The sequence below is a fragment of the Scyliorhinus canicula genome, chromosome 3 (assembly GCF_902713615.1).
Source record: "Scyliorhinus canicula chromosome 3, sScyCan1.1, whole genome shotgun sequence".
Taxonomy (NCBI): domain Eukaryota; kingdom Metazoa; phylum Chordata; class Chondrichthyes; order Carcharhiniformes; family Scyliorhinidae; genus Scyliorhinus; species Scyliorhinus canicula.
The window spans coordinates 263,356,846-263,381,464 of NC_052148.1; the positions used below are offsets into that span (position 1 = coordinate 263,356,846).

At 51.4% G+C, this 24,619-nt stretch overlaps 1 protein-coding gene across 5 annotated transcripts in view; it reads right to left on the reverse strand.

Annotated features, from left to right (window-relative positions):
• fam13a (family with sequence similarity 13 member A) overlaps window positions 1-24,619 on the reverse strand; it is a 228,315-nt gene that overhangs the window by 32,617 nt on the left and 171,079 nt on the right. For all 5 annotated transcript variants that reach the window (XM_038792722.1, XM_038792725.1, XM_038792724.1 and 2 more), the window contains 4 exons: window positions 24,341-24,520; window positions 20,835-21,036; window positions 16,747-16,880; window positions 9,334-9,394 (listed from right to left, as the gene is read on the reverse strand). In XM_038792722.1, the coding sequence (XP_038648650.1) occupies window positions 9,334-9,394; window positions 16,747-16,880; window positions 20,835-21,036; window positions 24,341-24,520 (577 nt within the window). The remainder of the gene's footprint in view (window positions 1-9,333; window positions 9,395-16,746; window positions 16,881-20,834; window positions 21,037-24,340; window positions 24,521-24,619) is intronic.

Sequence of the window (24,619 nt, forward strand, 5' to 3'; positions counted from 1 at the left end):
TTTGATAAGGTTCCCCATGGTAGGCTTATGCAGAAAGTAAGGAGGCATGGGATAGTGGGAAATTTGGCCAGTTGGATAACAAACTGGCTAACCGATAGAAGACAGAGAGTTGTGGTGGATGGCAAATATTCAGCCTGGAGCCCAGTTATCAGTGGCGTACCGCAGGGATCAGTTCTGGGTCCTCTGCTGTTTGTGATTTTCATTAACGACTTGGATGAGGGAGTTGAAGGGTGGGTCAGTAAATTTGCAGATGATACGAAGATTGGTGGAGTTGTGGATAGTGAGGAGGGCTGTTGTCGGCTTCAAAGAGACATAGATAGAATGCAGAGCTGGGCTGAGAAGTGGCAGATGGAGTTTAACCCTGACAAGTGTGAGGTTGTCCATTTTGGAAGGACAAATCTGAATGCGGAATACAGGGTTAATGGTAGGGTTCTTGGCAATGTGGAGGAGCAGAGAGATCTTGGGGTCTATGTTCATTGTTCTTTGAAAGTTGCCACTCAAGTGGATAGAGCTGTGAAGAAGGCCTATGGTGTGCTAGCGTTCATTAGCAGAGGGATTGAATTTAAGAGCCGTGAGGTGATGATGCAGCTGTACAAAACCTTGGTCAGGCCACATTTGGAGTACTGTGTGCAGTTCTGGTCACCTCATTTTAGGAAGGATGTGGAAGCTTTGGAAAAGGTGCAAAGGAGATTTACCAGGATGTTGTCTGGAATGGAGAGTAGGTCATACGAGGAAAGATTGAGGGTGCTAGGCCTTTTCTCATTAGAACGGAGAAGGATGAGGGGCGACTTGATAGAGGTTTATAAGATGATCAGGGGAATAGATAGAGTAGACAGTCAGAGACTTTTTCCCCGGGTGGAACACACCATTACAAGGGGACATAAATTTAAGATAAATGGTGGAAGATATAGAGGGGATGTCAGAGGTAGGTTCTTTACCCAGAGAGTAGTGGGGGCATGGAATGCACTGCCTGTGGTAGTAGTTGAGTCGGAAAATTTATGGACCTTCAAGCGGCTATTGGATAGGTACTTGGATTAGGGTAGAATAAGGGAGTGTAGGTTAACTTCTTAAGGGCAGCACGGTAGCATTGTGGATAGCACAATTGCTTCACAGCTCCAGGGTCCCAAGTTCGATTTCGACTTGGGTCACTGTCTGTGTGGAGTCTGCACATCCTCCCCGTGACTGCGTGGGTTTCCTCCGGGTACTCCGGTTTCCTCCCACAGTCCAAAGATGTGCAGGTTGGGTGGATTGGCCATGACAAATTGTCCAAAATTCTATGATTAACCTAGGACAAAAGTTCGGCGCAACATCGTGGGCCGAAGGGCCTGTTCTGTGCTGTATTTCTCTATCTCTATCTAATGCAGCAGCCAGCACAAGTCTCTGGGTTCCACTGCGTTTCAGTTATCCAGACCAATATCAAGGCAAATTACAGAGTAAATAGATGGGGAGGGGGCGGGGGGGGGGGGGGGGGGGGGGGGGGGGGGGGGGGGAAAGCTGTGTAAAATGCCGTTATAACATTTGCGGTTGGCCAACTGAATTTCTCCTGCTTGCTGAAGTCCATTTGGGAAGTTTCCAACAGGGTTCCTTCAGCCACAAACAAGGGAGACAACAGCAGCTTGCACTCAAAGCAGGAGCCTCTTATTTCTGCAGCTTTCTTTCAATCTTTGGGAAGATGTTCTTGAAGTCACAGTCCTGTCAATTCAACTGCGTTGCTTTCGAAGGGATTCCATCTACTCTGTGCCCGAGCTGCTCATTGGAGAGTCGAGCTTGAATATATCACTGGTGGTGTTTGCCATTTCTCACCCGTCAGCTGTAGAGTAAAGACGTTTCAGGCAAGGGTACAAAAGGTGCATAGTCAAGGTTAATGCTACAAAAATAGTGCCTAGGGAGGGAGGGAGGAAGGAAAGTACTTGTATAGCATTGCTCACGACCTTAATTACACAGCCAGTTCAGTACTTCTGAACAACAGTGCTCTTGCAATGCAGGGAACACAGCAGCGCCTTTCATAGAATTTACAGTGCAGAAGGAGGCCATTCAGCCCATCGAGTCTGCACCTGCCCTTGGAAAGAGCACCCTACTTAAGCCCCATGCCTCCACTCTATCCCCTTTATCACCGTCACCCCACCTAACCTTTTTGGACACTAAGGGCAATTTAGAATGGCCAATCCACCTAACCTGCACATCTTTGGACTGTGGGAGGAAACCGGACCACCCGGAGGAAACCCACGCAGACACGGGGAGAATGTGCAGAAGGCTTTATTCACAGCAGAATCCCACAAGCAGAAGCAAAGTAAATCTCCAGTCCGGGTCCACCAGGCAGAATTTCCCAGCTCTTCTTCAAACATTACTGTTTGAGTTCACACAGGAGATCAGACAAGGCCTCGGCTTAATGAGCTCAGTGGGCTAGACAGCTGGTTTGTGATGCAGAACAAGGCCAGCAGCGCGGGTTCAATTCCCGTACCGACTGAGAATTCTGAATTCTCCCTCTGTGTACCCGGGCAGGTGCCGGAATGTGGCGACTAGGGGCTTTTCACAGTAACTTCATTGCAGTGTTAATGTAAGCCTATCTGTGCCAATAAAGGATTATTATTATTATTAGAGGAGACCCAGCTGCTGAAAGGCCTAGCCCACAGCCCGCTGACGCAGGGGCATTGTGAACTCTGGTCTAATGCGTCAGTGCACTTGGAGTCCACCTCACCATGATTCAGTGCTTCCCAAAGAGAGGAGGGAGGGACAATCATTTAGTGTATCGCTCCTGTTCGGCAGAGATGGGGACTGAATTACTGCAGGGTGATGAGTTCAGTGACATTTACCAGGGTTCACATTTTAACCCATCGATCCTCTCAGCACATACTGACTTAGACTCTTTGGAATTCGCCATCCCCGGGAGCTCTGAGTCACTGACCATATTCAAGACGGAGAACGGTGGATATCTGGGTACGACGTGGATATTTGGGTACGACAGGAATGAAGGGATATGGGAATAGAGTGGGAGGATGTTGAGGTGGGGTATCGGCCATGATGGTATTGAATGGCAATGCAGGCTGGAAGGGCCGAATGGCCTATTTCTTCGGTTTTCGGCACTTGGCCTTTGTTTCAGAATGTCAACTTCTGCAGGAGTTTGCTTGCTTTCTCGTGTTTTTTTCAAGAGTTGCCGACACTCACGAAACCAGCAATGCTTAAAATACGTACAAAGAAATCCCCTCTCCTACGTCACTGATCCTGTCCAGACCCAGTAAAATCTGGAGGATATTATCAATCGGGCCTGATGGGGTTACACTGCTATTTCTCTTAGGGACACGCGCAAGGTACCAATCCAGCTCTTTTGAAAACTGATCATGTCAGGGGAGGCGGTGGTTTAGTATTATTGTCACTCGACTAGTGGGCAAAATTCTTCGCCTCGTGACGTCCAAACGTGAACCTCGATGGGGCGGAGAATCGGGCATCCGGCCAAAGTCGAGGTCCACGCACAGGCGTCAATTCGGGCTCCGTGCTCCGGTCCCTTATTGGTGGCGATACCGAGGTTTGCGCCCGGCGCCTTGCACCGGCATACAAAACCGGCATTTGCCTGCATTTAAATGTGATTAGCAGGTTGGACACAGTATGCTCCGCCCTTCCGCGATGTTCCCCTCCTGTCGTGCGGAAGTGTCGTGGGTGTGAGTTACCATAACTATTTACAAACATGGTCTGGGCGCCGTGGCTGCAGAAGGGGAGGAGGGGAGGAACCATTGAAAACTATCGGGCACACTGGGGATGGCTGCCTGGGCTGGGGGCAGTAGCGGGTAGTCACTCGGTGCCACGTCCTTGGACCTGGGGTGTCCCCTTCGGGATCGGGGTGGTCTGGCTCCCGATCATCTGGGATCGGGAGCCCAGCCAGGCCGACCCTCTGGACACCCTCATACACTCTCACACTCCAGCTGTATCATCAAGGGCCAAACTTAATCAGGACCCCACCAGGTGTTGGCACTCCTCAGATGCGCTGCCCCATTGCAGAGGAAGCAGGGGATCAGCAGAGCTCACCTCAACCAGAGGACACCTGCACTGCGGCCTACGGAACCCTTCCTGATTCTCTACCCCTCTCGGGGGCAGAGGACTCACCGTGACCCCCCCCCCACCCCTCCGGATCATCAGCTGTCTCCTCCTGGTGAGATTGGCAGCGCTGACTGCCTCTGCCACCACCTCCCAGGCAGTGCCCAGGAGGGGAGGCTTGAGTCTGCGGCCCACACCGAGGAAGAGGGTCTCCCTCCGCTCCTCACTGGCATGGAGCTGTGGGTCTACCTCGGACACCTGACCTCGAGAGGGGTAGGTCTTCTCTGAGCCATCTTGGTGGTTGCTGTGAGCGTGTGGTGAGTGGAGCGTTTAAAAACAGCTCCAGCTGCCAGGCTCTTTGATGCTAACTTCAGTCTTAGCGGTTAGAACTCCTGCTGGGCCGGGTATTATTCGGTATTCACGCCAGCAGAGTGCTGGCCCATTAGCATGTCCTATTCGCATGTCCTGAATTGCTCCAGAAATAGCGCCCCCAACTGGAATGTGAACCGCACGCAATTCAGTCCTGGGGCCAACACTTAGGGGGCGGGATTCTCCGACCCCACGCAGGGTAGGAGAATCGGCGGGCAGCGGCGTTATTTCCGCTCCCGCAGGGTTTTTAAATCTCCCACCGGCCAAAAACCGGCGTTGTGCAAATCCCGCCGGCAGCCTCTGAAAACAGCTGGCGCCAGCGGGATTTCATTTTTTTTTTAGTGTCCACAAATCTCCGGCCCGAATGGGCCGAAGTCCCGCTGACGTGGCCACGGGTCACGTCGGCGAAAATCACAGTTGCTTTAAAACGGCGTCAACCATTGATGATGGTTGACGCCGTTCAGTGTCGAGGGGTGGGTTGCGACATGGGGGGGGGGTTGCGGCATGGGTGGGGGGGGTGGGTTGCGGCATCGGGGGGGTGGGTTGCGGCCATCGGGGGGGTGGTTTGCGGCCATCGGGTGGGTTGTGGCATCGGGGGGGGGTGGGTTGCGGCATCGGGGGGGTTGCGGCATCGGGGGGGCATCGGGGGGGTGGGTTGCGGCATCGGGGGGGTGGGTTGCGGCCATCGGGGGGAGTGGGTTGCGGCATCGGGGGGCGGGGGTTTGGGGGCAGCGGCGTGCAGAGAGGGGGGGCTACGGATGCCCTGGGCCAACGCACCATCGCCCCCCCTCTGCACGCAGCTGCCCCTACCCCAACCCCCTCCCCTCACCACCCCTACCGCCTTCACCACCCCTACCCCCCTCCAACGCCGCACCCCCCACCCCCACCCCCCACTAACGCCGCACCCACCCCCCCCCCCCCCCCCCCCCCACTAACGGAGGAAGGAAGGGTGGGGGAGGAAGGAGGGAGGGGGGGGGAGGAGGAAGGAAGGGGGGGAGGAGGAAGGAAGGGGGGGGAGGAGGAGAGAGGGGGGGGTGTGGGTACCGGCCTTCAGAGGGAGGGGGACGGGGTGTGGGTACCGGCGTTAGGGGGGGGACCCGGCATTGAGGGGGGGGGGGGGGAGACCCGGCGTTAAGGGGGGGGGGGGGGGTTGCGGCGTTGCGAGAGATGGGGGCGGCGTTGGAGGGGGGTAGGGGTGGTGGGGAGGGGGGTAGGGGTGGTGGGGAGGGGGGTAGGGGTGGTGGGGAGGGGGGTAGGGGTGGTGAGGGGGGGTGGTTGGGGTAGGGGGTAGCGGCGCACAGAGGGGGGGGCCACGGTGCGTTGGCCCCGGGCATCCGTCTCGCCCCCCCTCTCTGCATGCCGCTGCCCCCCCCCCCCCCCCCCCCCCAATGCCGGGGTCGCTCTCTCCCCCCCCCCTCCAATGCCGGGTCTGTCTCCCCCCCCCTCCCTCCCCCAATGCCGGGTCTGTTTCTCCCCCCCCCCCCAATGCCGGGTCTGTCTCTCCCCCCCCCCCCCAAATGCCGGGTCTGTCCTCTCCCACCCCCCCCCCCCCCCCCCCCCCCCCCCCCCCCCCCCCCCCCCCCCCCCCCCCCCCAATGCCGGGTCTGTCTCTCTCCCCCCCCCCCAATGCCGGGTCTGTCTCTCCCCCCCCCCCCCCCCATGCCGGGTCTGTCTCTCACCCCCCCCCCCCAATGCGGGTCTGTCTCTCCCCCCCCCCCCCCAATGCCGGGTCTGTCTCTCCCCCCCCCCCCCAATGCCGGGTCTGTCTCTCCCCCTCCCCCCAATGCCGGGTCTGTCTCTCTCCCCCCCCCCCCAAAATGCCGGGTCTGTCTCTCCCCCCCCCCCCCAAAATGCCGGGTCTGTCTCTCCCCCCCCCCAAAATGCCGGGGTCTGTCTCCTCCCCCCCCCCCCCCCCCCCCCCCCAATGCCGGGTCTGTCTCCTCCCCCCCCAAATGCCGGGTCTGTCTCTCTCCTCCTCCTCCTCCAAAAAACGCCGGGTCTCACCACTTCCGCAGCTGGTGAAACTGACGCGTATCGCGTCAGTCAGCTGCTAGCCCCTCCGGGAACGGAGAATAGCGGCCTTAAAGAAGGCCCCAACGCCGGAGTGATTAACACCGATTTTTCTCGCCGGAAACCCGCGTTACGACGGGCAACGGAGAATCCCGCCCAGGGCGTGAATTAGTGAAAAAACAACAGAGTCCCGCTTTGGACGCAGTTAGCGGGCTGTTTCCCAGCAGTTTCAGCGCCGAGAACCACCCCACTATTAAATGAGACTTTGCTTCACTTTTGGGCCCCGCAGACGCCACACTCAGACGCATTTCCCGCACTAATGAGCTCAGCTCACCAGTACAGGAGGAGAAATGGCGCCCCGATCTCTTGACACCCCACCGCAGCCTCTGGACCCTCCTCCCCAAAGCCCCAAATTACCAATTAGGATCCTCAACCTCCACTGCACCCCGCCACATAAAGGCAGGACGCCCTGGGCCCGATCTCTGGCATGGGCTACCTGCCAACTGGGTACTACCAGGTTGCCAGTGCCAAGGTGCCCGGGTGGCATTAGGGTGCCAGGGTACCACCCTGCCCGGAGCCTGACCACATGCGGGCCTCCAACCGCCTGGGGGCATCTACAAGTGGACCTTGCAGATCCGTTGCCCTGGAGGGACAACGGTCCCTCCTCCAGACTCAGTGGGCGCGATTCTCCGCACTCCCGACGGTGCGGAGAATAGCGTGGCTCGTAAAATTTTACGGCCACGCTGTTCCGACGCCCTCCTGCTATTCTCCCCCCCCCACGCCCAACTCCCGACACGAATCGCTGCCGCCGTTTTTTTACGGCCGGCAGCGATTCCCAGTTCCCAGCCCTTTACGGCTGTTTTTACGAACGGCAAACACACCTGGTCTGGCCGTTCGTAAAAACGGCCGTAAACACTCGCATTTTATAACCATGGCACCGATTGGCACGGCAGTACCACGGCCGTGCCAAGGGTGCCATGGGCCCGCGATCGGTGGGCACCGATCGCGGGCAGCGGGCCCGATGCCCGCGCACTATTTGTCCTTCCGCCGCCCCGAAGTATCCATTCGCGGGGCGGCTGAGGGGCATCCCGGCCCGCGCATGCGCGGGTTTCACGCAAATACGCGATGACGTCATCCGCGCATGCACGGGTTGGAGTCTTCCAATCCGCGCATGCGCGGCTGACGTCATATGACGCGTCAGCCGGCGCTAACTCGGGCAAGCGGGCTTAACGAAATTCGTTAAGCCCGTGATGCCGGAGCTTACGGCGTCGGGCTGCTAGCCCCGACCGGGGACCAGAATCGGTTCCCGGTCGGGAAGGGGGGGGCTGGCGTCAAACCCGCCCAGGTTTGACTCCAGCCTTACGATTTCTCCCGGTTTGGGAGAATCGCGCCCAGTGTTCCCGGTGATCCATCTTCAGTTTCAGGAGGTCTACCTTCTTTCCCCGATAGTGGGTCAGTGATGTGGGGCGCTTTTTCAATATGGCACCTGGACAGGACGGTGGACGACACGCCATCCAGGCCTGCCCGTCACTGAATATGATGTGTAACACACGGGTGCATAATTAACAAGGTGAGTGCTGGAAGATTTGGCATATTTCCCGCTGCTCATCGCAGCGTGAAACATTCCATGTTCCCGCCGCGCCACGGCACGTAGTCTCAAAATGGGAGAATTCCACCCATAGTTTGCTCCCAGGGGATTCTAATGTGTTGCTTGCATCCCACATCAGATCCCAAATCTCTTTCCTAGAGTTGCCTGAGATAGGCGATTCTTGTTTAAAAATAAATTTAGTGTACCCAATTCATTTTCTTCCAATTAAGGGGCAATTTAGCATGTTCAATCCACCTACCTTGCACATGTTTGGGTTGTTTTTTTTTTTGTTTTTTTAAAATTTAGATTGCCCAATTATTTTTTCTATTGAGGGGCAATTTAGCATGGCCAATCCACCTACTCTGCACATTTTTGGGTTGTGGGGGCGAAACCCACGCAGACACGGGGAGAATGTGCAAACTCCACACGGACAGTGACCCAGAGCCGGGATCGAACCTGGGACCTCAGCGCCGTGAGGCGGTTGTGCTAACCACTAGGCCACCGTGCTGCCCATGTTTGGGTTGTTAGGGTGCAACCCACGCAAACACGGGGAGAATTTGCAAACTCCACACGGACAGTGACCCGAGGCAGGCATCGAATCAGGGTCCTCAGTGCCGTGAGGCAGCAGTGCTAACCACTGCACCACCGTGTCGCCCCTCTGCTAGCTCTTTGAAAGACTGTCCAATTAGTCTCATTCCCCTGCTCCTGCCCCATAGCTCTGCGATTTCTCCCATTTGAAAGTTCCCGCCACCATTTCAGGCAGCGTCATGCAGATCGCAACAGATGGCTCCATAAAAATAATTGCTCATGATCTCCTCTTGGCCATTGGAAACAATTTCTCCCCATCAACTCTTATCGAATCCCTTCAATATTCAATATTCAAAATACTTTTCACTGTACCTCGGTACACGTGACAACAAACCAATCAAATCCAATCCAAAGTAAACCTCTTCACCTTTTCTCCCTGAGAACGAACAATCCCAGTTTCTCTAGTCTCACATCGCTGATCCGTCCTCACCGAGCTTGTAATATTGCAGTCGCCCTCTGCAACCTCCTCAAAACACTGACAACCCTCCTGCAGTCATGTCCAAAATTGGTTAGTTTTCCAGTTGAGGCATAACCAGTAACTTGTACATTTTCTGTTTTTGGAATCTATCCTTCAATTTATCAAGCTTAGGATATGTTTTCTTCTCCCCCCCCCCACCCAAAAACTACCATGTAATACATTTTTAGAATCAACATGATTAATGGATCTTTGCATTACTGCCCAAATTATTTTCTATGCCGTCTTTAGATCAGACTGTGGTAATATAAGAAATTACACGATCGTTGCTCACCAGGGTCAGCCGAATGTGGTCAAAAGGCTCCCCACTGCCGAATGCAATTGTACTTTCTTTCCTGAAACAAAAGGCAAATGGCATCCACGGTCAAACTGCAAGTACGATTTAGAGGCACAGTTACTATTCACCTTAACACAGCCAACTGCGCAGCAAGAGCAAAGGTTACATTTACGTAGCGTGGTTCATGACCTCAGGATACCCCAAGGTGCTCACATCCAACTATAGCCATGTCGCAGCCAGAACAATATTTGCATCAGGCCCCAGGAACAATGACACATTAGACCAGGTATTGTGAGTTTTTCTGAGATATTGCTTGAGGGATAAATATTGACCTGGACACCAGGGCTCAAGAAGAAAGAAAAGTATAGCACAGGAACAGGCCCTTCGGCCCTCCAAACCTGTGCTGATCATGATGCCCTAACTGCCCTTACTCAGTTCGCATCCCTCTATTTCCTCCCTATTCATGTACCCATTCAGATGCCTCATAAATGTAGCTAATGTGCCTGCTTCCACCACATCCTCTGGCATAGCATTCCTGGCACCCACCACTCTCTACGTGAACAACCTACCCTGCACATCTCCCTTAAACTTTCCCCCTCTCACCTTGAACCTGTGCCCCTTTGTAATTGACACTTCCACCCTTGGAAAAAGCCTCTGACTATCCACACTGTCTATGCCTCTCATAATTTTGTAGACCTCTATCAGGTCTCCCCTCAGCCTCCGTCTTTCCAGTGAAAACAATTCTAGTTTATTCAACCTCTCCTCATAGCCAACACTCAATGGGCTGAATGGCCTAATTCTGCTTCTATATCTTATCTTCTGAACACCCTCGAGACCAGGCAACATCCTGGTGAATCTTCTTTGCACTCTCTCCAAAGCTTCCACGTCCTTTAAATAATGTGGTGACCAGAACTGCCGCAATACTCCAAATGTGGCCTAACCAAGGTTCTGTATAGCTGCGACATGGATTTCCCAGCTCCTGTACTCAATGCCCCGGCTGTTGAAGGCAAGCATGCCATATGCCTTCTTAATCACCCTGGCCACCTGTCTTGCCACTTTTAGGGAACTGTGGACCTCCATGCCCAGATCCCTCTGTATGTTAATGTTCCTAAGGGTTCTGCCATTTACAGTATAATTCATACCTAGATTTGATCCTCGCATTTGTCCGGATTAAACTCCATCTGCCATTTCCATGCCCAAGTCTCCAATCTATCTATATCCTGTTGGAACCGTTAATGTCGCCTTCAAATAATGCCCATGGGATTTCTTATGTAAATCCGAGAGTACAGAAGAGGCTTCGCTTTAATGCCTCGTCCAAACGATGGCATTCCCCCCCCCCCCCCCCCCCCCCCCCCCCCCCATACTGCACTGGGAGTGTCAGCATTGATTTTGTACTTTGGTGGAAATTGAACCAATGACCTCTGTGACCTGGAGGCGAAGGTGCTTTCAACTGGGCCACAGTTAACAGCGTCGGCAATTTATAACTCAAGTGCCTGGCAGCTATTGCCCTGATAAAGCGCAAAACAATTAAATACACCCCATCACATGTTTATTTATTTAAAGTTAAGTGATTCAGTTAAAGCTTTGTGAGGATTGAAAGCAAATAATAAACTGGATTGGTTATTTGCTTTTCTTCCGTTTAAGTGCAACGTCAAGAGTTTACAAGTCCCCTGATTCATGCCGAGGATAAACCTAGAAACAGAGGTGAAATATTTACCTTTGTCATGCCCTGAGACAAAAGGACAAAGATTGAGACACAAGGGGAGGGATCTTTTAGCTTTGAGTGACAGTGTAAATGGTTGGTATCCAAACCTCCCTCTAAAATTTAATTGCTGTGCACATTTATTTTCAACCTGTGATTTAAAAAAAAAAAATTTTTTTCGCGAGGCCTCAAGTCACGAGGAGTTAAAAAAAGGTATTTTTGTACAAAACCATGCCTGGTGCCAGGGTTGTCAGCAGAGCAGTGAAAGACCTCAGCACAATTCAATGTTAGCAAGCAAACAGCAACAGGATGGGGTTTCTCACGCTGCCATAGACTGCGCTTGGGTCCAATGGAAAGGCAGTCTTGGACGCCATCAGAGAGTCAAGAATTAGATATCATTGTAAGCTATTTGGTAATATAATTGCAGCTGGTGGTATACCTGGAGTTGAGAAACACCTTCAGTTCATTGTGTATCAAATTAGCACATCCAAACTGCTAAGGTGGGCAGGGAGAAATTGTTCCACATGGGAGGGGGCGGAGTTGCCGAAGAATCCCTTAATTTATTTCCCAAGAGTCCGCCACCCTGAAAGACGGACGGGGGGTGGGGGGGTCAGTAACACTGATTTAAGATATTTTCCAAAAACCACTGGGAGGAGGAGGGGGGGGGGGGGGGGGGGGGGGGGGGCTGCTGAGGTGAATTATTTACACAGCGAGTTGTTGTGACAGCAAGGGTGACCAACCATCCCATGTTCCCCATCCCCGAGCGTCTTGCCACCCCGAGTTGTCTGTGTCAGGAAGCCCTTTGTCCTGTACTTCCAATCAGCGAATTCTGCACTTGCGCAGTACACACACACGCCCTTCTCCCAATGGCCCATTCCACGGACCCACCCATCCCCCCGCACACTCACAGATTTGATATTAATCCCCCTCACTCGATCCTGACAGGTCCCTCCACCCATCCTCCCCTTCCCTTGAGGTTTTGTTTTATAAATTTCGAGTACCCAATTATTTTTTTCCAATTAAGGGGAAATTTAGCTTGGCCAAACCACCTACTCTGCACATCTTTGGGTTGTGGGGGTGAAACCCAGGCCAACACAGGGAGAATGTGAAAACTCCGCACGGACAGTGACCCAGAGCCGGGATCGAACCTGGGACCTCGGGTCCGTGAGGCAGCAGGGCTAACCCACTGCGCCACCTTGCTGCCCTTGCCCTGAGGTTTTTAACCCCACCCCCCATGGCACAGTTGCCGAAGAATCCCTTAATTTATTTCCCAAGAGTCCGCCACCCTGAAAAGCGGACGGTGGGACGAGATTCAATGGTAACTTTCAAAAGGAAATTGGATAAATATAAGTAAAAAGGAAACATTTGCAGGGCAACGAGGAAAGAGCAAGGGAGTGGAATTAATCGGATGGCTCATTCAGGGAGCTGGCATGAGCCTGGTGTGTCAAATAGGCTCTTATGTACTGTGCTACAGTATGGTACTGCCCCGGCGTCATGGGTTCAAATCACACCAGGGCAAGTTGTGAAAACTGAGTTCAATAAATCTGGCAAGACATGGGCTAGTGCCAGTAAAATGATCTGTTTTAAAAAACCCAACTGGTTCACAAATATCCTTCAAACAAGGGAGCCCCACCCCACCGAGACAGCCCAGCCAGTCGGTGATTCCAATGTACAATTTATAAACGGATTAGGAAACTATACAAAAACACCTGCAGGATCTTACAGGACACACAAGAATTTCTACTGAGGAAATGTGATCATTAGAATCATCCTAGAATTCACACAGTGCAGAGGGAGGCCATTCGGCCCATCGAGTCTGCACCGATTGTCTGAAAGAGCACCCCTACCTAGGCCCACTCCCCTGCTCCATCCCTATAACTCCACCTAACCTGCACATCTTTGTACACTATGGGGCAATTTAGCACGGCCGATCCACCTAACCTGCACGACTTTGGACTGTGCGCGGAAACTGGAGCATCCGGAGGAAACCCATGCAGACATATGAAGAAAGTACAAATTTCACAATGACAGTCACCCGAGGCTGGAATTGAACCTGGGGCCCTGGAGCTGTGAGGCAGCAGTGCTAACCACTATACCACTGTGCCACTCAGATGGCAGCACGTTCCTTCATTAAGAAGGAGTCTTACCTAATTTCTTTCTCACTGATGAAGCACACATCACAGAATCACAGAATGGCAACGGGACAGAAGGAGCCATTTGGCTCATTGGGCGCAATTCTCCGCAAATGCGGCGAGTCGTAAAGGCTGCTGTGAAACTGGCCGTGTTTCACGACAGCCTCCGCGCCCCCTCCCAGGACCCGATTCTCCCCCCTGGGCGGGGCTAGCAGTGCGGCCCCGTGAAGCAAGGCATCGCGGGCTTAGCGACCGTCGCTAAGTCCGCGCACCAAGCGTCACGCTGGCTGACGCGCACGATGACTTCAGCCGCGCATGCACGGGTTGGACGGCTCCAACCCGCGCATGCGCGGATGACGTCATCACGCAGACGCGTCAAACCCGCGCATGCGCGGGCCGTCATGCCCCTCAGCCGCCCCGCGGACTGATCCTGCGGGGCGGCGGAAGAACAAATAGTGCCCGGGTATCGGACCCACTGCCTGCGATCGGTGTCCATCGTGCGGCCGTGCCAATCGGTGCCATGGTTGTCCGGGACGGCACTTTGCGGCCGTTTTCACGAACGGTGAGAGCAGGTGTGATTGCGTTCGTGAAAACGGCCGTAAAGGCCTGGGAACTCGGCCCATCGGCCTGGGGAGAATCGCTGTTCGCCGTAAAAAACGGCGAGCAGCGATTCGTGTCGTGGGGCGGCCGTGGTGGGGGGGGGGGGGGGGGGGGGGGAGAATAACGGGAGGGCGGGAAAATTGTCAGGAAGGCCCTCCCGCTATTCTCCGACCCGTCGTGGGCAGCAGAGAATCGCGCCCATAGTGTCTGCCCCGGCTCTTTGAACAAGCATCGTGACTTAGTGACGTTCCCCGTGCTAATGCTGCCTTGAATGCCTCGATTCAACGTGCCTCCACCACACTTCCAGGCAGCGCCTTCCAGGCCCAAACCACTTGTGCGAAAAAGTTTTTTCTCACATCACATTTGCACATGAAAGCAATTCTCAATATGGCACTGGCTTCAAATGCTACAGTTAGAGGGCACCCCAGGCAGAAACACGGCACCTTGGTGAGACTTTAGTATTGGGTCTGGAGGTGTTTGGCTCAGGTGGAAGCACTCTCCAAATTGAAAGGTTGTGGGTTTAGGCCCATACTCCAGAAACCCAGCACATAATCTTCAGGGCGGTGATTACTGTATGGGCGCTGATGAGATAGTAAATAAGTGAAGACACTGTCTGCCTGCTGTGGTAGGCTAAAGGATCTAGAAGACGGGATTTGACCAGCCAACATTTAATCCAGAAATCCAACCAGATTAATCATTCTTTGTCTCACTTTGTGGGATCTTGCTCTGCACAGAATAGGTACCACATTCACCTAAATAGGTGGGCAGCACGGTAGCATAGTGGTTAGCACTATGGCTTCACAGCGCCAGGGTCCCAGGTTCAATTCCCGGCTTGGATGACTGTGCGGAGTCTGCACGTTCTCCCACTGTCTGCGTGGGTTTCCTCTGGGTGCTCCGGTTTCCTCCCAGAAGTCCCGAAAGACGTGCTAGTAGGTAATTTCGACATTTTGAATTCTCCCTCCGTTACCCGAACAGGCGCCGGAATGAGGCGACTAGGGGCTTTTCATAGTAACTTCACTGCAGTGTTAATGTAAGCCTACTTGTGACAATAAAGATTATTAATTATTAAATATCAGCAGTGAATATATTTGAAATGTAATTTATTGGCTATGAAGTGGGAGGCAGTGGCATCGTGGTGTCGTCACTGGACTAGTAAACCCGCGACCCAGGGTAGTGCTCTGGGGACCCAGGTTCGAATCCCACCACTGCAGATGGTGAAATTTGAATTCAATAAAAATCTGGAATTAAAAGCCTAGCGATGACCATTGTCAATTGTCGTAAAAACCCATCTGGTTCACTAATGTCCTTTAGGGAAGGAAATCTGTCGCCCTTCTCTAGTCTGGCCTATATCTGACTCCAGGTACACAGCAGTGTGGTTGACTCTTAACTGCCTCTCAAGGGCAATTAGGGACGGGCAGTAAATGCAGGCACAGCCTGCGATGCCCATGAATACATTTTTTTAAATGTTTTCGTATGTCCAAAGGATATAGAACAAAGAAAAGTACAGCACAGGAACAGGCCCTTTGGCCCTCCAAGCCCGTGCCGATCATGCTGCCCGACGAAACTACAATCTTCTACACTTCCTGGTTCCGTATTCCTCTATTCCCATCTTATTCATGTATTTGTCAAGATGCCCCTTAAATATCACTATCGTCTCTGCTTCCAACACCTCCTCCGGCAGCGAGTTCCAGGCACCCACTACCCTCTGTGTAAAAAAACGTGCCTCCTCTAAACCTTGCCCCTCGCACCTTAAACCTATGCCCCCTAGTAATTGACCCCTCTACCCTGGGGAAAAGCCTCTGACTATCCACTCTGTCAAAGTCCCTCATAATTTTGTTATGGGTGGTCATTGGGGCAAATGGGCAGGGACAAGGGTTGTCCTCAGAACATGGAAGATTCCAGACAGATTCTAGGTCTTTCTCTGCTGCATTACGTTTAACATTAGAATAGTTTGATTTTTGATACTATTGTATCACATTTTGACTGTGCAGCACCTTTCAATTGTATCTGAGGTAAAACGGTATCTGTGACAATCAATAATAGCACAAAATCAACCTACTAAAAACAAGCTCTACAATATTGGTCTCTCCTCTTTTATTATTCTATCACGAGATGCAGGTATTGCTGGCAAGGCCAGCATTTAGTGCCCATTCCCAATTGCCCTTGAGAAGGTGGTGGTGAACAGGCATTTTGATACAACTGAGGGGTTTGCCAGGCTATTTCGGAGGGCAGTTCTGAGTCAACCACATATAACCGGGCCTAACGGCAAACATCAATTCTCAACAGTGAGAGAAGGCAGGTAACCTGCTCCTGCAGCAAGTGCAATGCTTCTCTATAAGCTGCCTCAAGCCTTGGCCAGACCCTCTCTGGAGCACTGGGCGAAGTGTTGGGCACCTTCCCTCAGGAACAAACCTTTGGCTTCAGAAGGGAGGGCAGCACAGATTCATTATAGGGGCTCAGAGCATGAAGACGGGCTGCAGTAACCCGGCTTATATTCCTTTGATTATAGGAGGGTGAGAGGGTGATCTAATCAAGGTGTTTAAAATGTTAAAAGCATCTGGTAGATTGGAGACAAAGGAACTATTTCCTCTGGTGGGGAAGTCAAGGGCAAGGGGACACAATCTTAAAACTGGAGCTACTGCATTGGGAAGTGAAATTGGGAAACAGGTCTTCAGACAAGGGGTGGGCTAGATCTGGAACTTTCTTTCCCTAAAAAGCTCTGGATTCTGGGCCATTTGGAACTTCAAAGATTGAAATCGACAGATTTTTGTCAGACGATGCTTTTTTAAGGGCTTTGATCAAATGCAGAGAAGAAGATATGATGTGCAAATTGACCATGGTCTTACTGGATGTTGGTGCCAATCCTAAAGGCTGGATGGCTAATGTGACTGATGTTCCTATTGACCGGGTGGTTATAGCCAAGAGAGAAAGATGGAACCGAATTCCAAAACGCTCGGTTGCGTGGAGGAGACCCACCTCTCCCGTTCAGCTGCGTCTTCCGGCTGAGTTAGGAAACTCATGATTCCTCTGGGCCCGGACTCTCCGAGGGGTGGATCGGATGACCGGCATGTCGACATGCTGTTGCTGCCACTGCTGCTGCTTTCCATGGGCTGCCGAGGAAAAAAGAAAAGGAAAGATAAACCATTTGAAGCTAAATTCTCGGCGGACTTGACAGGCTCTTACCCCTGGCTGGAGAGTCTTGAGCGAGGGGATCATGGTCCCAGGCTAAGGGACCATTTGCGGTCCGAGATGAGGAGAAATTTCTTTGCTCAAAGGGTTTTGAATCTTCGCGATTCCATACCCCAGGAAGTTGAGTATATTCAAGACTGAGATCAGTAGGATTTTTTTTCAGACACTATGGGAACCAAGAAATTGCTGGGGCGGGGTGTATGGGAAATGGACTAGATGTAGAATATCAGCCATGATCTTGAATGGCGGAGCAGACTCGATGGGCCGAGTGGCCTAATTCTGCTCCCAAGTCTTATGGTCTTATAAGGGATAGGAGTAGGAGGATGCCATACTGACCCTCGTGTCTGCTCCGCCATTCAATCACGGCTGATATTTTTATCATCCTCACGGTATCATGGTGGTTAGCATCAATGCTTCACAGCTCCAGGGTCCCAGGTTCGATTCCCGGCTGGGTCACTGTCTGTGTGGAGTCTGCACGTCCTCCCCGTGTGTGCGTGGGTTTCCTCCGGGTGCTCCGGTTTCCTCCCACAGTCCAAAGATGTGCGGGTTAGGTGGATTGGCCATGCTAAAATTGCCCGTAGTGTAAGGTTAATGGGGGGATTGTTGGGTTACGGGTTACGTGGGTTTAAGTTGGGTGATCATTGCTCGGCACAACATCGAGGGCCGAAGGGCCTGTTCTGTGCTGTACTGTTCTATGTTCTATGTTCTATCCCCATTCTCCTGCCTTCCCCCCATAACCCCTGATCCCCTTATTAATCAAGAACCTATCTATCTCTGTCTTAAAGACACTCAGTGATTTGGCCTCCACAGCCTTTTGTGGCAAAGAGTTCCACAGATTCACCACCCTCTGGCTGAAGAAGTTCCTCCTCATCTCTGTTTTAAAGGATCGTCCCTTTAGTCTGAGATTGTGCCCTTTGCGTCTAGCTTTTCCTACAATTGGAAACATCCTCTCCACGCCCACTATATCCAGATCTCGCAGTATCCTGTAAGTTTCAATAAGATCCCTCTTCATCCTTCTAAACACTAACGAGTACAGACCCAAAGTCCTCAACCGTTCCTCAAAGGAGAGGCTCTTCATTCCAGGAATCATTCTTGTGAACCTCCTCTGGACCCTTTCCAAGGCCAGCACATCCTTCCTTAGATACAGGGCCCAAAACTGCTCACAGTACTCCAAATGGGGTCTGACCAGAGCCTTATATAGCCTCATCCCTGATTTTGCCCTCTCGACATGAATGCTAACATTCCATTTGCCTTCTTAACTGCCGACTGAACCTGCGCGTTAACCTTAAAAGAATCGTGAACAAGGTCTCCCAAGTCACTTTGTGCTACTGATTTCCTAAGCATTTCCCCATTTAGAAAATAGTCTATGCCTCCATTCCTTCTTCCAAAGTGCGTTCGGTCTCACAGACTGTGCACCGCATTCTGTCTCACAGACTGTGTACCGCATTCTGTCTCACAGACTGTGTACCGCATTCTGTCTCACAGACTGTGTACCGCATTCTGTCTCACAGACTGTGTACCGCGTTCTGTCTCACAGACTGTGTACCGCATTCTGTCTCACAGACTGTGTACCGCGTTCTGTCTCACAGACTGTGTACCGCGTTCTGTCTCACAGACTGTGTACCGCGTTCTGTCTCACAGACTGTGTACCGCGTTCTGTCTCACAGACTGTGTACCGCGTTCTGTCTCACAGACTGTGTACCGCGTTCTGTCTCACAGACTGTGTACCGCGTTCTGTCTCACAGACTGTGAACCGCATTCTGTCTCACAGACTGTGTACCGCGTTCTGTCTCACAGACTGTGTACCGCGTTCTGTCTCACAGACTGTGTACCGCGTTCTGTCTCACAGACTGTGTACCGCGTTCTGTCTCACAGACTGTGTACCGCGTTCTGTCTCACAGACTGTGTACCGCGTTCTGTCTCACAGACTGTGTACCGCGTTCTGTCTCACAGACTGTGTACCGCGTTCTGTCTCACAGACTGTGTACCGCGTTCTGTCTCACAGACTGTGTATCGCGTTCTGTCTCAGACTGTGTACCGCGTTCTGTCTCACAGACTGTGTACCGCGTTCTGTCTCACAGACTGTGTACCGTGTTCTGTCTCACAGACTGTGTACCGCGTTCTGTCTCACAGACTGTGTACCGCATTCTGTCTCAGAACCTGTGTACTATGCTGCCTCTCAGGGCCGTCAATCCCTCTTAATTGTCCCACCCCACCAAATCAAGTAACCCCACTTGGTTGAATGGGCCTTTTCCTCGCCACTCCACCTCCAATATTTTTATAACTAAGAAAGGGAAGCGAGGTGGTGGGCTGGTGCTGCCATGGAGAACACTGGCAAGAAACACAGGAGCCGTAACAGTGTGAGGGTCAGAGTTTGGGTGCCATACGGCTGACGATTGTCAGTCTTGGAACGTGACAAGACACAGCAGGATTGTGCGACCAGGGGTTAACAGTTGGGCAGAGAGTCACGCGAGCTGGTAAAAGTGGGGAGTGTGATGGAAAGATCCTATGGGCTGTCGACTGTCAGTGGGGTCATATCAGTTATGGTTCAGAACTGGCCTCCCCAAACAGGCGCCGGAATGTGGCGACTAGAGGCTTTTCACAGTAACTTCATTGAAGCCTACTTGTGACAACAAGTGATTATTATTATTAATGTCAGAGGCCCCATCCATTGGAGGAGCCATTAAACTGAGGCCCTCAACTGCCCTCTCGATTGGCTATCTAAGAACCCATAAGACCAGGAAGAGCAGGAGCGTTCTCCCAGGTTTCCTAACTAATGTCTTACCCTCAACTGACATCATTAAAAAAACAGCTTATCCGCTCATTTTTTAAAATAAATTTAGAGTACCCAATTAATGTTTTCCAATTAAGGGGCAATTTAGCATGGCCAATCCTCCTTGACTGCACATCTTTGGGTTGTGGGGGCTAAACCCACACAAACATGGGGAGAATGTGCAAACTCCAGACGGACAGTGACCCAGAGCCGGGATGGAACCTGGGACCACGGAGCCGTGAGGCAGCAGTGCTAACCCGCTGCCCTTGATTATCCGGTCATTATCTCAATGCCGTTTGAGGGATCTTGCCGTGCACAAATTGGCTGCTGCATTTCCCTGCACATTGTCGGATGCAAAGTGCTTTGGGATGTCCTGAGATTGTGAAAGGCGCTATATGAATGCAAATTCTTTCTGACTGACTGGCCAACTGTGCTGCACCAAGAATTTCAGTTACGGCCTCTCAGAGGAATTTGTAAACCTTCCTGTGATAACCTGCACGGGGCTCATCCAGCAGGAGATGATTGCTTCCCCGTGCTCACTGGAAATTGTGCTGCCCTGCTGTGTGCGGGATAACTTACCCAGCACTGGTATAAAAGCTTGGCCCCTGTTAGAAAGGAGAGAGGGCCCGGTGAGGTGTACCGGGCCTCGCGTAGGTAACGTTGTTAAAAAGACTTGTATGAAGCTTATCGGACTCCCCCTCGCTTTATCTTACATTCTGTCTCGGAAGCTGGGGAATGTCCAAAATCATGAGGTGCCCAGAGAAAGTAAACAGGGATAAACTGTTCCCGTTGGCGGAAGGATCCGGAAGCAGAGGTCACCGATTGAAGATGACTGTCAAAGGAAGAAACGGAGATATGGGGAGAATCTTTATCACACAGAGAGTGTTGAGGACCGGGATTGCACTGCCTGAGAGTGCGGTGGAGGTGGATTTATTCATGGCCGTCAAAGGGAAAGTGGAAGTTATCTGAAGAGAAAACATTGTGAGGGATAGAGGGAAAGGATAGAGTGGGACTTATGGAAAGGCAGCATGGGTGTAATGGGCTGAATGGCCTCCCTTATCTGCTACAATATTTCTCTGGTAAAATGACTCTATGAACGTACCTCTGGAGAATCCTGGTTTTCGTTCAGCTCAGAGAATTTACAACTTGATTTCTGCCTCTTTGGCTTCATGCCTTCCTCAATGTAGCTACTGTTGCTCTCTTTTAGCTTTTTATCACTGGCCTGGGAAGGATCCAGAAGCCCCGATCGGCCCTCCTCGTTAGTACTGAACGTGGAGGGAATGTTCTCCTTGTTGATGTCATCCCTGTGGAGCAAGGCAGGTTTGAACATATTTTTACAAAGGCATTTCATGAAATGAAACAGTGCAATTAAGAAGGGTTCAGTCCCAGTTAAACATTGCGCAGGGGCTGTCTTCAGTAATGCCTTCAACACTTCAGCTCGCATTTCAGTTAATGAATGGGGCATTTTACCATAATGATAATTCAGGGTATATTTCCTCAGATCTTCTCTTTGGTTGCTGTCACTTTGACAGGAGGTTGGTGGATGCAAGTATGTTGAGTTTCCAGTGAAGTTACAGCAGGAGAAAACCTGAGAAAATTTACCCCTAAACCTCCACTAATAAACCCCAAAACCTCCACGAATAAATCCCTAAATCTCCATTAATAAACCCCAAAACCTCCACGAATAAATCCCCAAATCTCCATTAATAAATTCCCAAACCTCCATTAATAAACGCCCAAATCTCCATTAATAGATTCCAAAACTTTCATTAATAAACCCCATGATCTCCAGATCTCCCATTAATACACCCGGACTTTTATCAATACAACTGAACCTCCATTAATACAGCCCAGAACATCTCGTTATTCTTCGTGCTTCTGAAATACGGTGGTTAGTTTACGAGGCCCTGAGCGTTGAGTGGCTGGGAAGAGGAAGTTCCGAAGAGGCATGGACAGACAAAGTGAGTCGACAAACCTCGGGGCAGATAAAGTTCGATGTGGGGAAATGTCAGGCCTTTCACTCTGGACCCGAGAAGGACAAATCATAATATTTTCTTAGTTGTGAGAGGCTGAGAGCCATGGGAGGCTAATGGTACACAAGGTACTAATGGCAAGTACACAGGTACACAAGGCTAATGAAATGTTGGTCTTTCTATCAAGATGGCTGAAAGATGAAGCAGAGAAATGTATGCTTCAATTGTATACAGTCTGATCTGATAGGCCTCAAGACAAATATGTTTAGCACAGATTCACCATAATGAATCTAGGGCTTGCCTGTAACAGTAATGGACTCGCCAACATTAAGGGCATTTAAATGGTCATTGGATAAACATTTGGATGATAAGGGAATAGGGTAGATGGGCTTTAGATTGGTTTCACAGGACGGCGCAACATCGAGGGCCGAAGGGCCTGTACTGCGCTGTAATGTTCTATGATCTAAAGGATTAAATTATGAGGCTCTGTTGCACAAACGTGGCTTTCATTCCCTGAATTTTAGAATGTTGAGGGGTGATCTAACAAAGGCATTTAAAATGATAGACGGTTTCAAAAGTGTTGATACAGAAAAAAGATTTCCGCAATGAGAGAGTCTGGAATGAGACGCCAATCTTGACATTAGAGTGAAGCTATTCAGGAGTCAAACCAGGAAATTCTTTTTCACACAAGAGGCGGTAGAAGTCTGGAACTCTCTCACCTAAAAAGGCAATGGGTATGATCCACTGGCCACGCTGCGTCGGAAAAGCAGCTTGTGGCTGTGTGCAGTGTGGCTGATAAAAGCCGGGAGACCCCACTCCCGGGACCTACCCGGCTCGCAATGCCTCGCGAGATCCAACGTCATTTCGTGAGACATTGCGATGTCCATAGTGCCCATAATGGGCGAGATCACCTTTAGGCAAATCTGCATATTAGAGAGAGACAGTAAACCTCACTCTAATGTGCAGATCTCCAAGGTACCTGAGACTTTGGGATTCATTCCCTTCGCCTTGGAGACCTCGGGTGAGTGCCGTGCTGGCCCACAAATAGTGTTGCAGACTGGCACATTCCAAGGTCCAGGACTACGTGCTGAGGGACGCACTCAAGCTTGGGGCAGCTGCCCCCAAGGCGCAATGGGGAAAGACCACTGTGTAAGGTCTTCCAACACATGTACACCGAGGGGTGGGTAACAGTGCAAAACCCCTCGGTATAGGTCATCAACACTCCAATGTATAAAAGAAACATGGCAATGTAAATATTTAAGAAAGGATTGTAACATAAAGAAGGATATGTGTGTAATGTCATCCCAATTGAATGGAAGAGAGACAAGTGAATGTGTAACTTGTCTTGACTGTACATTTCCATCAATGTTCTGTAATGTTTATTAGAGATTTTATGAATAAAGTATATTTTTTGAAAAACAAAACAAATAGGGATCAGATGGAAAGGCACTAGTGGGGGGTCTCCCAGAGGATTGGAGACCACCAGCTGCATGCTCTTTGGGCAGGGTGGTGTGTTGGCATTACTAGTGCCACCAGCGTACCCTGGCAAGGCCAACTGGGCACCCTGCCAGTGCCAGCCTTGCACCTTGGCAGTGCCACCTGGGTGCCAGCCTGGCACTTCACAGGTGGCATTGCCAGGTTAGCTCTGCCAAGGTGCCAGGCTGGCATTTTTGCATGTGTGTAATTGGGCTTGGGGTGCCCTGCATGGGTGTTGGGGGAGGCTGTGGGGGTACCAGGGACCCTCCCACTGTGCAGGGGGGAGGGAAGGTTGGGGATTGCTTTGGGGGCCTTGGAGATCGGGATACCATTTAAAATTGGCGTCCCGATCTGTCACTACGACAGGGGAGTTCTGGCAAGTGGAGCTTCCCACTGTACAAATCGGGGCTGCGGGCATGATCCAATGGCCAAGCAGCACGTTCCCTGTAGGGTAAAAGTTCCCTGTAGGGTAAAAGCTATAGTTAGATTCATGGTAGATAAAGGTGTCTGTATGTGTGGGGGTTGGTTTCAATTTCAACTGTGATTTAATTGTGCTTACAGAGGGTTAAGGCATGAAGAGTAAATAAACTAGCAGTGGTTGCTTAGGACTAGTGCTATGTAAGCTAGAGAAGCCTTTAAGTTTCAGGTTGGCGAGGGGCAGCGCGGTGGCGCAGTGGTTAGCACTGCTGCATCGCAGCGCCTAGGACCTGGGTTCGATCTTGGCCCCGGGACAGTCTGTATGGAGTTTGCACATTCTCTCCGTGTCGGCGTGGGTCTCACCCACACAATCCAAAAAGATGAGCAGTGTAGGTAGAAAGGGCACCTGGGTGTCCTCAGGCTTGCACGATGGGCCGAATGGCCTCCTTCTGTGCTGTAATCTTTCTATGATTCTAGGTAGTTTGTAATCCGTGTTAATCTCTTTTAAAAAATAAATTTCATTTTTTCCAGTTGTGACCCCTCTCACAAGATGCCCAAACGGGATTTGCGCCCCCGGCTGATGGACCCGCAACATGGTGCGCGCGCCGTTTTGAGCCACAGATCGTCACGTCCAGCTATCACATCAACTGGGATCGTAACAATTCAATTCTAATCAATCCTTATTTCAAATCCTCTAATATATCGGTTTACAATATAAGAAAGGCGATGAAAATACCCGTACATTTCTTTGCTTCTCCAGTATTCATCCTGTTCTTTCAGATGTCTCCTTCTCTGTCTCGCAGAAACTGCTGAGGTCGATGAGGACGTCCCCATTTCAGATTCCTCTGAACTTTGACCTCCGCTGCCGTGAGCGTCAAAGAGATGTTGTTCCACCGCTGACCGTATGGTCCTTTCTAGAAAACTGCAAACACACACAGAGCTACTGAGCAACCAGCTGTTGCAGCAATTTGAAAATCGGGGCCCTTTCATGTGAAATCAGCTGAAATTAAATGTTTTCCTT